Source organism: Callorhinus ursinus, unplaced genomic scaffold (assembly GCF_003265705.2).
Source record: "Callorhinus ursinus isolate GAN/ISIS: 27379988/994484 unplaced genomic scaffold, GSC_fseal_2.0 scaffold34, whole genome shotgun sequence".
In the NCBI taxonomy this organism is placed as follows: Eukaryota; Metazoa; Chordata; class Mammalia; order Carnivora; family Otariidae; genus Callorhinus; species Callorhinus ursinus.
In genome coordinates, this window is record NW_027397096.1 from 13,074,966 (window position 1) to 13,089,487 (window position 14,522).

Below are 14,522 nucleotides of genomic sequence, written 5' to 3' on the forward strand. Positions count from 1 at the left end.
CTGTGTTCCCCAATATCTAACACATAAGAGGAGTTCACAAAACGTGGAACAATGGTGGAGTCTAATGCAGGAGGTTTCACTCTGGGATCTTTCATTTTGGCAAGGAAAAACTTTTCTGTCCACTCATGTATCTGTTGGAGAGTTCAAGTTACAGCAAATGCTATTGGTGGGACCAGCCCAAACAGGGAGGAAAAGGAGTTTCCTGGTCCCCCAGTTAGATCATGTTCCTTTTGACAACATAAGCTGTCCCTTCAAAGTCCCAAAGGTGTTGGAGGGCAGGGGGGAGGGGAGAGCCAGTGCCACCTGCTCTGCCTCTTAACATCACTGTGGTCTGGAGGGGAGGGAGTTCATGGACTGATTAGATGTTGTTGTTTTTAGCAGCAGCTGGTGGAGCCATCTCCTCCTCTCTTCCTCTCCTCCCCCCTCTGCCCCTGAGTCACAGTCCAGCCACCAGCAATAGGCAAGGGAGGGGAGGGAAACCCAGAGCTAAAGCTCTCCTTGGCTTGGCAGCCCTGACCCCAAAGACAATACTCTGGGTCACAAGGTCAAACCCTTCCTGCTTTGGGAGCTAGCTGAGTGCTTTGGAATCAAAAGTATCAGAGATTCTTTTTGGGCTTTGTTTTTTTAAAAATAATGAAAATGGCTTCCTTCTAAAGAACCTCCCTCCATCCATCCCCACCAGGAAGCATCACGGGGTGAACCAAACTGACAAGCAATTCTCTGGCTATGGCGCCAACACCCAAGGCTGCCTGGGCTACTATTAGAGCAGTTTGAAGTCTCTGTGCCTGGTGGCTGTGTAGGGTAGAGGAAAAATCACTACCTGACAGACTAGAAGGGAAGGGCTCAGGGGCAGATTTTTCCATTTAAATTTGAAAGCGGCCTCAGGGCTGCTTGCAGGGAAGCCCAACCCCACCACTGTCGGGAGAGCGGAGGCTATTGCTCTTATTTCATTATCACCAGAGACCTGCTGGTCCCTTCCGAATGACAAGGAACAAGAGATTCAATGATTCTAGAGGTCTCAGAGGACCACTAACAAGGGTATAGCTAACAGGTAATAGCTGAGACTCAGAAAGAAGGAAGGAGCCAATAAGCCAGGACAGCTGGGGAGCCAGCATCTGGTTATGTTTGCTACTTTGGTTTTGCTTAATGAATAGTCAGAGGTAACAACTACCGACCTTCATGGAGCATTTCCTATTATGTCAGGCACTGTGAGAAGTACTATATATTGATGACCTCAGCTAATTTCCTCAAAAATCTTATAGGTATCTAGTATTATTATTCCCATTTTCCCAATGAGGGCATTAAGACACAGAGATGACTCAGCTTGCCTAACTACTAAGTGAGGAAGTCAGGATTTGAACCCAGGTAGTCTTGCTCTGAGATTACATTGTAATCCCGCTGAGTTATGTTGCCTTGTATCATCTGCTGCTGCTATATTAGAACGGAAGATGGGAGAGGTGGAAGGACACTTACTTTAATGACAGTCTGATCTAATGCCTCATCTGGTGGCTGAAGAAAAAGGAAAGCCAAAAAGAACAGTCTTGCCCAAGATCATACAGCTTGATACTTTCGTTCTACCCCTGTCAGCCCTCTCCTCCAGGCCTGCCTCCAGCATTTACAAGCACCAGTTATGTGTGAGGCAGTAGGTGGTGTGGCAGAGAGGAGGTGGCAAAGTACAAAGTCAAGAGGCACTCAGTTTCTCTGGGCGTTGGTTTCCTAATCTGTAAAATGAGGAGCTGAAGTAGAAAAATCCAGGTTCAAAGGCCCCTCTAGCTCTAACGTTCTGAAAGAGTCTTTAACTCCAGGTCATTCAGAATCGTATTAGGAGGCAAGACAATTATGTGTAAAAAGTGCAGGTAACCACAATAACACAGACCATGTTATTATAAGACAGTCATTATTAATTGCCAAGTGAACAACCAGGCAGTGAACTTCCATAGGAGTTCAACGGAGGGAGAGAATCGTAGAAAATACTTAAAACTAGTCTTCAGGAATGGGTAGAAAGTAAATAGAAAGAAAGCAAGAAGGACTCTTCAGGCAAGGGAAATGATAGGAGGGCAGACAGGGTAGGATTTACCACCAACACTACTGAGAGACCAGAAAACAGTTGATGCTGGGGTGCCTGGGGGGCGCGGGCGGCTAAGCGTCTGACTCTTGGTTTCTGCTTGGGTCATGATCTCATGCTCCTGAAATCGAGTCTCAAATCAGGCTATTTGGGATTCTCTCTCCCTCTTCCTCTGTCCCTCCCCACCGCCATGCATGTGCTCGCTCACTCTCCCTATAAAAAAAAAATGGGGCACCTGGGTGGCTCAGTTGGTTGAGCATCTGCCTTCGGCTCAGGTGATGGGGGATCGAGTCCCGGAAAAGAAAAAAAAAAAAATCTAAAAAAAAAGGGGGGGGGGAGAAAATAGTTGATGCCAAAAGGAGCTACCTAGGTATGACTGTCAAGCTATGGTAAAGAAGGCATAGAACTACCTAGATCTGTATTCCACACAGCTTCTTGGTAACCTATGACCTTAGGCAAGTCACTTAATTCCCACCTTAAAGGGATGTTGTAAAATTAAGTGATGGAGTAAAAGGAATCCCTAGCACATAGCAGACGTTCGATAAATAGTAGTTAAGCAGCGATGTACATTTTTCATCCTGTGTTTTTTAGGGCACCAACACAACCACATCTGTAAACATTCTTCTGTCCCCCACAGTGAGCATTACATTCCCATGCACCCCAAAGATAACAGGCTAAGTACAGGAATCATGGTAACTTCGTCTCTCTAACCCTAGCACTCGGCATAGAGCCTGGCATGTTGTTTGAAATAAAAAAATACTATTGGGCGCCTGGGTGGCTCAGTTGGTTGGGCAACTGCCTTCGGCTCAGGTCATGATTCTGGAGTCCCAGGATCAAGTCCCACATCGGGCTCCCTGCTCAGCAGGGAGTCTGCTTCTTCCTCTGACCCTCTTCCCTCTCGTGCTCTCTCTCTCTCACTCTCTCTCTCTCAAATAAATAAAATCTTTAAAAAAATATTATTGAACTGAACAATCTGAATATGATGGTGGATTCTGTTCGGCCCTAAAAAAACAAAACAGCTGAACCAGCAATGGTACAGCTTTACCATTCCAGAGACAGACCAAGTGCCAGTGCTCAAAAACACAGGGGGAAGGTCCTGCGGAGGGTCCTGCACCTACTGCTTGTTTCTGGGGAAGACACCCCGTTGAAAAGAGTTTCTTTGGATTTTGAGTAAGTGCACAAGCTTGGCAATCATCAGCATCCTTACTGAATGCCAAGACACTAATGTACAAACCAATCTTATGATTGGAACCTTATAGGCATTTGCAAACCACGGAGTTAATTTTCAGGGTACGCCTCATAGCTCAAGTCAACATTTCCTTTTGGTATTTAAAGCAACCACATAGAAAGGATCACATTTGAGCAGATTCATGTTCCAGCTGCCTGTAGTCTGCAGCAAAAAACACAGATGATTCACCAGACTTGGTCCCTAGCAGCTCCTCTGATAAGAAATGGGTGAGCGATTCTACTTGTGCCTACCATCAGTAATTTTCACAGGGAGCAGGCATGACTATGGGACAGGTCTGCCTCCCATCCAAAGAGTGTGACCTTCTGAACTCAATTCCTCTTATTTGTAACTACATATTACAGAATTTTTTCAACCCTTAGAATGCTTGTATTTCTTCCTTAAGCAATGCTCAACAAATCTTCACTGAACAACCATCATGTGCCCCAAATATCCACAGGCCACTGCAACGCTTACACCCTGGTTCTTCCATCTCCAGTCTCCCTTCAGCAGTTCTGCCAACCACACCACAACAACATTTGCCATCTCAAAGCAAAGCTCTGGTCGTGTCACTACTTGCTCAGAAGTTTCAGAAGCACCCAACTGCCAGCAATATAACGTCAGGACTTGGATTCTTCCAACAATCTGGCTTCAACCTACTCCTTCGATCTGTTTTCACACAGCTCCTCAATATCAAACCTAAAAGAATGGGCTGCTCCCCACATGCTTCCTGCCTCCACTTTGTTGTTCATACTGTTCTTTTTACGGGCCCCTCCCCATCCATTTCTACATGTCTCAGTTCTGGCTTCAAGGCACATCTCAAAAACACTCTACCAAGTCTTCCCAGGTGGATCTTAAGGTTTTGATCAACCTTTTGAGAACCTGAAGGCGGCTATGGTACCCTCCCTTGAAAAACAGACTATACATAGAATAAAACATAGAATTTCAAGGATCCCTTGAAGCCAGTCCATGGACCCCAAGTTAAGAGCCTCTATATCTATCTCCCCAGTTTACAGTACTAACAGTCATTCACTCGTATATTCACTGAAAATCTACAGCAGTCTTTAGGAGCTGTGTGGAGTGCTAGAGAAACAAAGATGGTATCATAATTATCTCCTCAAGCAGTTCACAAGCTAATGGAGACATGTTACACCGTGATAACTGCTCCAAGATAAACAGGAGGTGAAATACAAACTTCAAGAAGGGATGACTTAGGAAGCTACTATCTCCCAGCTAGAGTCCAAGTTCCTTGAGGATAAAATCCTTGAGGGTAATATTCTAATACTTACTAGAGTGCTATACACACACACACACACACACACACACACACACACACACACACAGAGTACATATTTAGTAATATGGGCAATGACAGGTCAGAGCCAATGAGACAAAACAGCACATATAGGCACAGTGCCCACTGCCATTACCCACATATGCCAGAGGCCTCTGAGATCCAGATAAGGTGGTCCCATGTTCGAACAATCATGCTATACAAACAAATTATCCCAGCCTAATTTATGGTTTATCTCACCCTGAAGTAATTCAATCTCTGTCCCCATGGAGAGAAGATAGCATAAGATATTACATCTTACAAGCTCCAAATGGTTCCTTTTCATCAAGGAACACTGTCATCTAACCATATCCCTTTGTTTGCAGATTTTCTGTATAGACTTGGTTCACCTATCACCCCTTCCCGAGGGACCAACAGATAACCCTTTTACCCTCCTCCAGAAATAACACTTCATTAGAAGATTAGGGCTTTCAAAGGTCAGATAGTTGGGGAAAAGAAGTCAGTAATTTTAGGTTAGATATGTAATTTTCTTTATAAAAGCTAAATTGATTGAATGTGGGGGAGCCTGGGTGGGCCGGTTGGTTAAGTGTCCGGACTCTTGATCTCAGCTCAGGTCTTGATCTCAGGGTCCTGAGTTCAAGCCCCATGTGGGGCTCCACGCTGAGTGTGGAGCCTACTTAAAAAGCAAAAAACAAAAAACAAAAAAACAAAACACTGATTGAATGTGTTTTTAAATGGGGCTTATTGGCTTACTTTGGAACTCTTCCATAATTTATCACTTCTGCCTTTGCTGTATCTCAGAAATGCTCTTTAGTAAACCAACAAACATTCAACAATGTTTTACAAACATAGAAGCAAAGACACACACTATGATGTGGGTCCTACCAGCACGGTTGTTCTCAACCTCATTTTTCTTAAAACCCATCAGTCACTCTGGTACAATCATAGGTCCTACTATTTCAGAAACAAAATTTTCACTTTTTATGATATAGACATTTACAGGTCTATATACAATCTAGTTTTCCTCCTAGTAATTCAATAGAAATAATTTTATTGAATTACAGTTTCTGTAAAAAGTCATTGTCACATATCCGTTGGCTACCAGAAATCTCTCAGTTCATAAAATTAGAATTCAACATACAGTTTACAAGTTAGAAAAGCTCAGGATGATCTTCAAGAGCCACACTTCCCTTGTCCATATTCTTCATGAATTATGCTACTTGATGTGACACACCAGTCATCAGTACTACTACATACAATCCAAACATCACTGTAACATTTTCAAGACGCTTAAAGAAAAAGGAATGACTGGCTTTTTAAGTATTCTATTCTTGTATTTATTTTTTACATCAATTTTCCAGGATATTTATTATACTTTAAAAATAAGCTGGTGAGTGATATAAATTAAGAGAAACAGATGAGTAGAGTGAAAAGGACAGATCTCTGTACCTCCATACCAGCACCCCTCCACGTCCACTACCTCCAAGCCTCTGTGTTAGGGGTACAAGTCTTTCTGAGAATCACTGGTGTGGAACACTAGTGCTCAAAGCACAGATGGAGGGCCTGGGTGGTTCAGTCAGTTAAGCAGCTGCCTTGGGTGTAGGGTTCTGGGATCGAGCCCTGCCACGAGCCCCGCCACAAGCCCTGCCACGAGCTCTCCACTAGGCAGGGAGCCTGCTTCTCCCTCTCCCTCTGCCCTTCCTCCAGCTTGTGAGTGCGCTCTCTCTCTCTCTCATTTACGCACTGTCTCTCAAATAAATAAATAAAATCTTAAAAAAAAAAAAAAGCAGAGGTGGAAAATGGCAGGCAGAGTGGGCCCCTCGGTAGCCATGAGACCAATACACGGCTTCAGAACATCTTCCTCCCTGCCACTTCTCTCAGAGCAATGCTACATCTTACATCTAAGGCAGGCAGGGAAAACCAAAATGCTACTACTGTTAAGCCCAATGGAGCCCGATAGGGAACCAAAAGAACCGTCCTCCTAAAAGCTCCCAGCCTCAGAAGGAGGCCTGGTGCTTGAAAACGGCCAGAGCTCCTCCCACAGAGCACAGTTGAGGGGGAATGCAATGGAGAGGTCTGGCTCTGAGGCTGTGGAACCTCAGGCCAGTCACTGAGCTGCCCGTGGCCTGTTTCCTCACAAAGAGAGGCTGGGCTAGATGACCAGCAATTCTGGGAATTTTTTATTTGTCACCAGGAGATAATCTGACCCGAAGATCTGACACATAGCAATAACTTCTATAGCTCTAGATGGTGAGGGAAAGATTTCTGCCTTCCCCCTGGACTGGACACTGACTCTACAGCCTCCCACAACATCTTCCCTCCAAGGTCCCAGAATACTACAGCAAACTGTCTTGGAATGAGGCTACCATCCCCAAAGAGAGTTCGTGAGGGATTAATCCTGTTCACCATTCCCAAATAGCCTATTCCACAATGCCATTAAAGGGTGATGGGTCCACAGGAGGGAGGTGAAGGAAGTGAAATGAATATTAGATTGTCCTCACTTGGGGCAACTAGCTGTACCAACTGAAACTATTATTATTTAAAACCAAAGTATATTTTTATAATAGGGCTTGCACCATTAAGTGAGAAACAACAATGTGAGCAATTCCTCGTGCCAACTTAAAATACCTCCACATGCAAACACTCCAGCATTTAGACCACAACACCCCCTAAGAAAGAAAATGTAGGATGTGTCAGCACATTCCCTAGATAGTTCCGTCATCAATTCAGAGAGGACCCCTACTGCCATCCTACAGAGAAAATACTCTGTTACCTTTGTGCAGACACACACAACTTTGCTTCTATGGCCTTTTGAGAAATCCAACTCCTGGACTCCAGGTTCTAAAATGAAACCATCTTGGCTAGACTAAATTTGCTTGGTATCAGGCAAGCACAATCCCCTTCACCACCCCCCAGACCCCCTTTGGACAGCAAAACCAAAAGAAGCAAAGGGGCTACTTTATATTTGCAGAGGAGCTTTGTGATTTGCCAACCACCCACACACACCCATGATCTCATCCAGTCTCATAACAACCCAGTGAGGTAAACCTCCTCACTCTACCTTCAAATAAGGTATGCCTATCTCATAGGACTGTAATGGGGATGGCACATAGTAAGCACACAGTAAGTGCTAGCTACTAGGCATTACACACAGCAGCAAATATTACTTCACTCGTTTTATTAGTGAGAAACTGAGACTCAGAGGTTGGACAGTTGATTCCAAGCAATGAGGCCTCTGGGGGTTTACAGCAAGCTGGGAAGGCAGAAAGGCTAGTGCCGGATTCTTTCCACCACATCAGTAGAGACCCTAATTGTTCAAAACATTACAACTACACATTTCCATGGGAGCCCAAAGTCCTGATTCTGTTCCCAGTTCTCTACCCCAGCCATAGACTCAGAGCTTTAGTTCTCTGGACCTTTGTGTTGCCTTCTCCATAATGAAGTCAGACTCACATTTTTTTTTTTTTAAACCAAACAACAGAATGTCAGGCTTCCAGATGAAAGGCTCTATTACAAGTACAAAGTATCATTTAATTACACTGCTGCTCTAGTTATCTGCTTCCCAGCTCCTAACTCCCACTGGGCAGATTCTGAAACCACATAGGAGATTATGTCAAGAGGGGAGAACAGGAGAAACATTCTCTCCCTGAACTTTCTTAAATGGAAGAGAGAAACAGAATGAAAAGAAAGGCCCATTTTCCAAGGAGGGGGCTGGGGCAATGATCTTTCCGTTAAGCGGACCTGCCTAAGAATCTATAGATTATTTAACGCCGGGGGTGGCTGTGGAGTGAAATAAAGGAATCTTTGTGCAGTGCCAGCCACAGTTCCCTCATTCCCTCCCCACAGCCAGGCATTTAACCCAACTCTTTAAATCACCAAGCTCTAATGTACGCCATCTGTGCACCGGTTGTAGCCAATGAAACTGAAGCTTGTGCTGACTTTGGCCTGGACTTGTGAATGAGCCTTTCTGCCCCAGAAGGGGCAGGAAGGAGGACAGGAGGCCAACAAAGACTTTTTTTGCTCATCACTTGTCTTCTCCCAAGGCTCACGTTCCACCCATCTATTTAATCATTTAGTGAGCTCTTGGCCATGTTGGGTCCTGACCGGGGAGATCCAAAACTAGGAGATGTGGTCCCAGGTAAGAGAGGATGTAGGAAAGCTCCTGGGAGAGAGGAAAGAGGTGAAGGAAAAGAACTGCTGTTGGCTGACGCACAGACGCCTGAAATACCCCCATCTGCATATTCAGGGATGTTGCTTAGTTCCAAGTGGTTGGAACATAAAGCAAGGAACTGGCAAGAAACCTCACTCAAAAAGGCCCGACTGTCCAAGGCCCTGAATACCAGGCTTCAAACATCAACACTGAAGGCCACTACCATCTCCACATGGTCCCTCTGTCCATCTTACAAGGCCCAGCTCAAATACCACCTCTTCCAGAAACCCATCTTGAACATGCTCAAAGAAATTGCTCTCTCTTCTTTGAGCCTCCAATTTGCATTCTTGGACAGCCTGTTTGAGTCTCAACTTCTCCATCCAGAAAATATGATTAACATCACCTACCTTAAAGTCTTCTTATGAGGGTTAAATGAGATAACATTTATAAAGTGTCAGGTAGCAGTTTTCAGTACACGGAAGTTGCTAGAACACATTTTATTGTTACCTCAATTTCTTACGATACGTAACACTTCCTCCTGCTATTAAAAAGATGTTTTGGCTTCCATTTTCTCTGGAGATTTCCAGAAATAGGACAGCTCACATTTTCCCTCCAAGCTTATAGGCCCCCTTCCAAAGCAAAGGGGACTGACTCCTCTCTTCCCTCACTGACACAGCCTCCCCACATCCAAAATTCCAGACTTGAGGGGTTCCCAAAAGATTCAAGAGGAATCTGAGACAAGATGCTGGCTGGAACATAAATGGCATAAAGGAGAGTAATTAGCAGAAGCCTAGAGAAGTGAAAGTAGGCCAGAGGCCAAGACTCTGAGGGCTCCAGGGTTCAAGCTCTGTGGTAACACTAGATCTTGGGATTGGCCTAGAAGGAGGACTTCTGTCCTCAGTCGTGATTTGAAAAGCCCCACAACCACAGACATGGTTGTTCAAGCACCCTCCTTCACTTCCTGTCAAATCAGCCAGCTGGATTGTTCTAGAACTACTGACCCTTCATCCCTTTCTGGCTGGGACTACCAAACCAGAGCAAAGAAAAGTGATGCCACCTTTTCTAACAGTTCTTGTAAACAAATCAAGAACACTTAATTTTGTTGTTGTTGTTGTTTGGGTATGTATAAAGGGTTTTTTTTTATTTTAATGGCACGAAGTCTAGGGATTCTTTTTAAAGGCAAAAGGTCCCCGTGATCGCTTTCTCCTTTTCATGTAGCCTAGTAAATCCCGTTTCTCCTCCCCTGGGAATTTAGAGCCAGGAGGGAGGGAGCTCCCCTAAAAATGCTGCCTGAAGGAGCCAGTTCCTGGACTGCACAACTGGGATGTTGGGTTTATTGGTTAACAATCTCCCCAACCCAACTTTAGGAAGCAGTTGCTAAAGCTTTTCAGGGAAAATAGGGTTCCACTCTTTCTTCTGATTATGATCAAGTGTCACACCATATTTTACCTCATGCAGAAGCCCTAAAGGTCCTGAGGCCAGTGGGTCATCTCTTTGCCAAGCCACTTTTGGTTCCTGCCAAAAGCCACCCATTTTAGTAGCTCAACAGTCTGATAATCTTCCCAGGGAGCTTGCAAGGCAACATCCTCTCATCTCAGCTAAGAAGGCCCTCCTACAAGATATCCTGCCCCTACCACCTTTCCTAGAGTTCTCTTTCCAGGCAGGCAGCACTCTCCATGGCGTTCACCCACCAACTTGAGCTAAGCCTGCCAAGTGAGAGGTTCCAGTCACTCCTCAGCCCCTCTCCCCTCTGGCCTGCGAGCCACCAGCCCTCCAGCCTCCAACAGGGATGACATCTAATTTCCAAAATTACAAATTAAAACTAGTACACCCTCCCTCCAACTCAAGAGTTATCCCTCAATTGAGTGAAACAGCCACACAAGTTAGCCCTCCCTGGACAAAAAAATAAAGTACAAATATCTCGGTTTCTTCGGAAGAGCTAATAAGCCTGTGCAACCTTATGAGCCAGAAGTGTCCCCCAACCCCAGAGGAGGGCAAGGAAGGCCTACAGGGAAATGTACCTTGGAAATGAGTTCATCATGATTGGCCAAGTGGGCTCTGCAGTGAATGCAGCTGTAGGTTCTGTGGCAGGAGGGCAGATATGCCTGGAAAGTCTTGGATCTTGTCATCTTCACCATTGGCGCCGCTGAGCGTGGGGTGAACTCTGGAGCGGCCCACGAGGCACTCCCACAGGATGGGTCGCACGGGAAACACCGGAAGACACAGGTAAAGGCCGTGGTTTGGCAGGGGGTGGGTGTGGGGCAGGCTCCACACACTGGTGATGTCTTCAGAGGAAGGACCCTCAAGCAGAGGTCGAGGGCTGGTTCTCAGCAGCCTGCAGTGCCAAGATAAGGGGAATATCATTAGCTGATGGAACAGGGCTTCCTGCAAAGCAAGTCAAGTCCAACAGCCACCCAAGAGAGAGGGCAGTATTTACAGGAAGAAATGACCCCTTCTCTGTTTCTTACCATCATTGCCAAGACGCCCAATTATGAGAAAGAAACTACTGGAGATCCCAGTGTTGATGCTTTTCCAGAGCTGGAGGTTCAGTATCCACCCAGGGTTCTCAGCAGTTACCTTAGGCACCCTCCACCAACATTCAGAAACTGGCATGATCACCATTCTCAGGGAACCCTAGAAGAGGCCAGGATTAAGGATGCACCACCTGTAGCCCCAGGGAGAAGGCTCCTAAGGGGCCTCTTCTTCTGAGCCAACCAAGATAAAGGGCTAAATGAGGAGGAAACATTCAGCCTCCACAAAGTCACTATAGCAACAGTCATGTATGTATTTCTCATCCATCTCCGGATGCCAGGAGTCTTCCAACACTTAAACCCACCACCTAGAGGGGCGCCTAGGTGGCTCAGTCGGTTAAGCAGCTGCCTTCGGCTCAGGTCACGATCCCAGGGTCCTGGGATGGAGCCCCACATCGGGCTCTCTGCTCCGCGGGGAGTCGGCTTCTCCCTCTGCCCCACCCCTGCTCTCTCTCTTGCGCACCCCCTAACAAATATAATCTGAAACAAAAAACAAAAAACAACCCACCACCTACAGAGGCAACAAACCCCACACCACCCTTTGCTTGGGGCTAAGCATGATACAAAGGATCAAGTTCCCAACCAGCAGGGTCCCTCAAAGCTAGCCAGCTCTTTTGAGAGAAATGATTTCCTTTGCCATACCTTGCCCAGAAATAGATGCTCAGTACTTTTCTGTTTGAAAAGCAAGCAAGCAAATGAATGAAACAAATGGCATAATCAGACTGCTGCATCTAAAATTCACAATGACAGTAAATTTTACCAGAATTTCTCCTCAACCCTCAAAGTTTCCATTAGTCATCCCACAGCACCAAACATCTCTCCTACCATTGCCTCAGCAATTTTATTCTACTGGGAACCAAGGACACTGAGAAAGTGGGTGGTTTCCGGGTTATGTCCAAGTAAAGGTCTGAGGGCAAAGCCCCAAGGTCCAATGCACACTCTGCTTCTCTGGCTCCCCTGACTGAAGCTTCTGGACCTACCTATGACCTGCGCTTCACTAATAGGGGTGGTGTTCCCACTTGCCTACCTCCCAGGAGAGTCACAGTGTTAATTAATGCCTGCATCATGCCTTTTTTTTTTTTTTAAGATTTTATTTATTTGACAGAGAGAGACACAGCAAGAGAGGGAAACACAAACAGAGGGAGTGGGAGAGGGAGAAGCAGGCTTCCCGCTGAGCAGGGGGCCTGATATGGGGCTCTATCCCAGGACCCTGGGATCATGACCTGAGCCGAAGGCAGATGCTTAACCGACTGAGCCACTCAGGTGCCCCCCCCCTGCATTATGCTTTGAAGATAAAATTATTTAGAGAGATGTGGGAGGAAGACAAATAAAATCAGATCTTTGCGGGATTATGTCTGGGATCCATCTGGATGTTTAGAGAAAGCTGTAAGTCATAGTTCTCTTTTTCCTCTAAACCTTACTAACCAAATCTTTCCAAAGGGATGCTGTCCTCCTCCCTGACATCCTTCCCACCACAGCAGTCACTGAAAGTCACTATACCCCTGGCACTCTGTACATCCTCCTGAGTGGCCAACCGCATTGCCCAGCACTAGGCTGAAGTACAACAGTGGTCACTACTTTCACCTGGCATGTCCCTTGTGCGGTCCTGAACCATGCAGGGCTCCACGTTCAGGGTGACCAATTACACATGAGACGTCCAACTGTAGAAGGAATTCAGATCTACAAGGGCCCAAGCATAGAGTCTTCTCTGCTTGGTCTACCCACCACTATTTTTGAAAATGTGGAATCAGGTGACACTGAACATTATAGAAATACTTGGAAGAATATGGAAGTGAGAACTGGTTTCCCCAGCTTTGCCTCGGAGTTAGGCTTGGCCATAACAGGGGATGAACAAGCAAGACACATGACCCCTTGGATCCAGAGCCCCTCCTTCTCACCCACGACATCCTCTGACAGAAGGTAAGGTGAGTGTGGTCAAAACAAAAGCCCATGGTAGATCAATGGTGTCGGGTGTTGAGCTGTTAGAGGTGGTAGAAAGAGCCAAGAACCCTGCCTGAGGTTTCCTGAAACACCCTTGAACTTTCCAATACCCCTGTTTTGCTCTCAGGAAGGGCAGTATCTCCAGGAAAGGAAGGGGTGGTCAGGGTAAGGAATAGGAAAGACAGGCAGGGAAATGAGCTAGAGGCTTGCCCCAGGCCAGCTTCTGAAGTCCACAGCCTTCACTGCCTAGTGGGGAGCACTCGGAGTACGGGTCCCATCAGTGTTATACAAACACTGAAGGAAGAAAAGGAAACAACGAGCCCTGGCTGCCAGTCTGGGTTTACAGAGCAGCCAGAGTCTGTTTTCTTATACATGCAGACAGCTTCTAAATTATGCATTTCCCCAGAGTAGAATTATTTCTTCTCTCACTTCTCTTCTGTAGGAAACCAAAAAAAAAAAAAAAAAAAAAAGTTTGCAGGCAGGGGTTTCTGGTTATGCTCAGCTTCAAATCTGAATTCCAAAACTTGTTCAAAGCTACCTTCTGAGGAATAAGCATTTATGGTCTGTACTAAATGTGAACATGTCACACACAAACACATACCCATGCACACATTCATCACACATCACAGCTCTGAACTTAAAAGATAAGAGAAGAATCGACCCCATAAGCAACATCCCAGGCTGCTCGGTGCTAGAGAAACCCCGGAGAGCCTAGCCCGCCGGCATGAGACTCTGCTGTAACAGGGTCACTCTGCTCCTCTCCCTCTCTCACAGGAATTCACAGGCAACCAAAACGGGACTCCCTCCCCGAGAAGCAAGGAAAGAAAAAGTGGCTTGTTGAAATATGCATCTTGTCCAACCACAACAGGGCAAGCTGGGAGAGAGGAGTCAGTTGAAAGCAAGCTGAAGCAGAATCAAGAGAGGATCGTTGTGCCTGAGAACAGAGAGTAGGCTGTCACAGAAAAGAGGTGACAGCTAGGTCCGAAAAATAATCACCTGTTGCTGTCTTCTTCCCTCCTAAGGGAAAATTTTAAAAGCTGCTTCTTTGAGTCAGTTCTTAGGAAGGTAAAATAGATGGATTTAATCTTTATTTTTTAAAATTTTTAAAAAGATTTTATTTTTATTTTTAAAGATTTTATTTATTTGTCAGAAAGAGAGAAAGAGAGAGCACATGCAGGGGAAGGGGCAGAGGGAAAGGCAGGCTTCCTGCTGAGCAAGGAGCTCAGGGATAGTCCTGGGATGTGGGATAGTCCTGGGATCATGACCCGAGGTGAAGGCAGACACTTAACCGACTGAGCCACCCAGGCGTCCCTTTT

The 14,522-nt window shown here is 45.8% G+C and overlaps 1 protein-coding gene across 7 annotated transcripts in view; it reads right to left on the minus strand.

Annotated features, from left to right (window-relative positions):
• YPEL2 (yippee like 2) overlaps positions 1-14,522 on the minus strand; it is a 99,870-nt gene that overhangs the window by 68,823 nt on the left and 16,525 nt on the right. For all 7 annotated transcript variants that reach the window (XR_012374454.1, XR_012374455.1, XR_012374456.1 and 4 more), the window contains exon 2: positions 10,756-11,069. Coding sequence is in view for 4 of the 7 variants with exons in the window: in XM_073879508.1 (XP_073735609.1) it covers positions 10,756-10,872 (117 nt within the window). In the remaining 3 variants the exon portion in view is untranslated. The remainder of the gene's footprint in view (positions 1-10,755; positions 11,070-14,522) is intronic.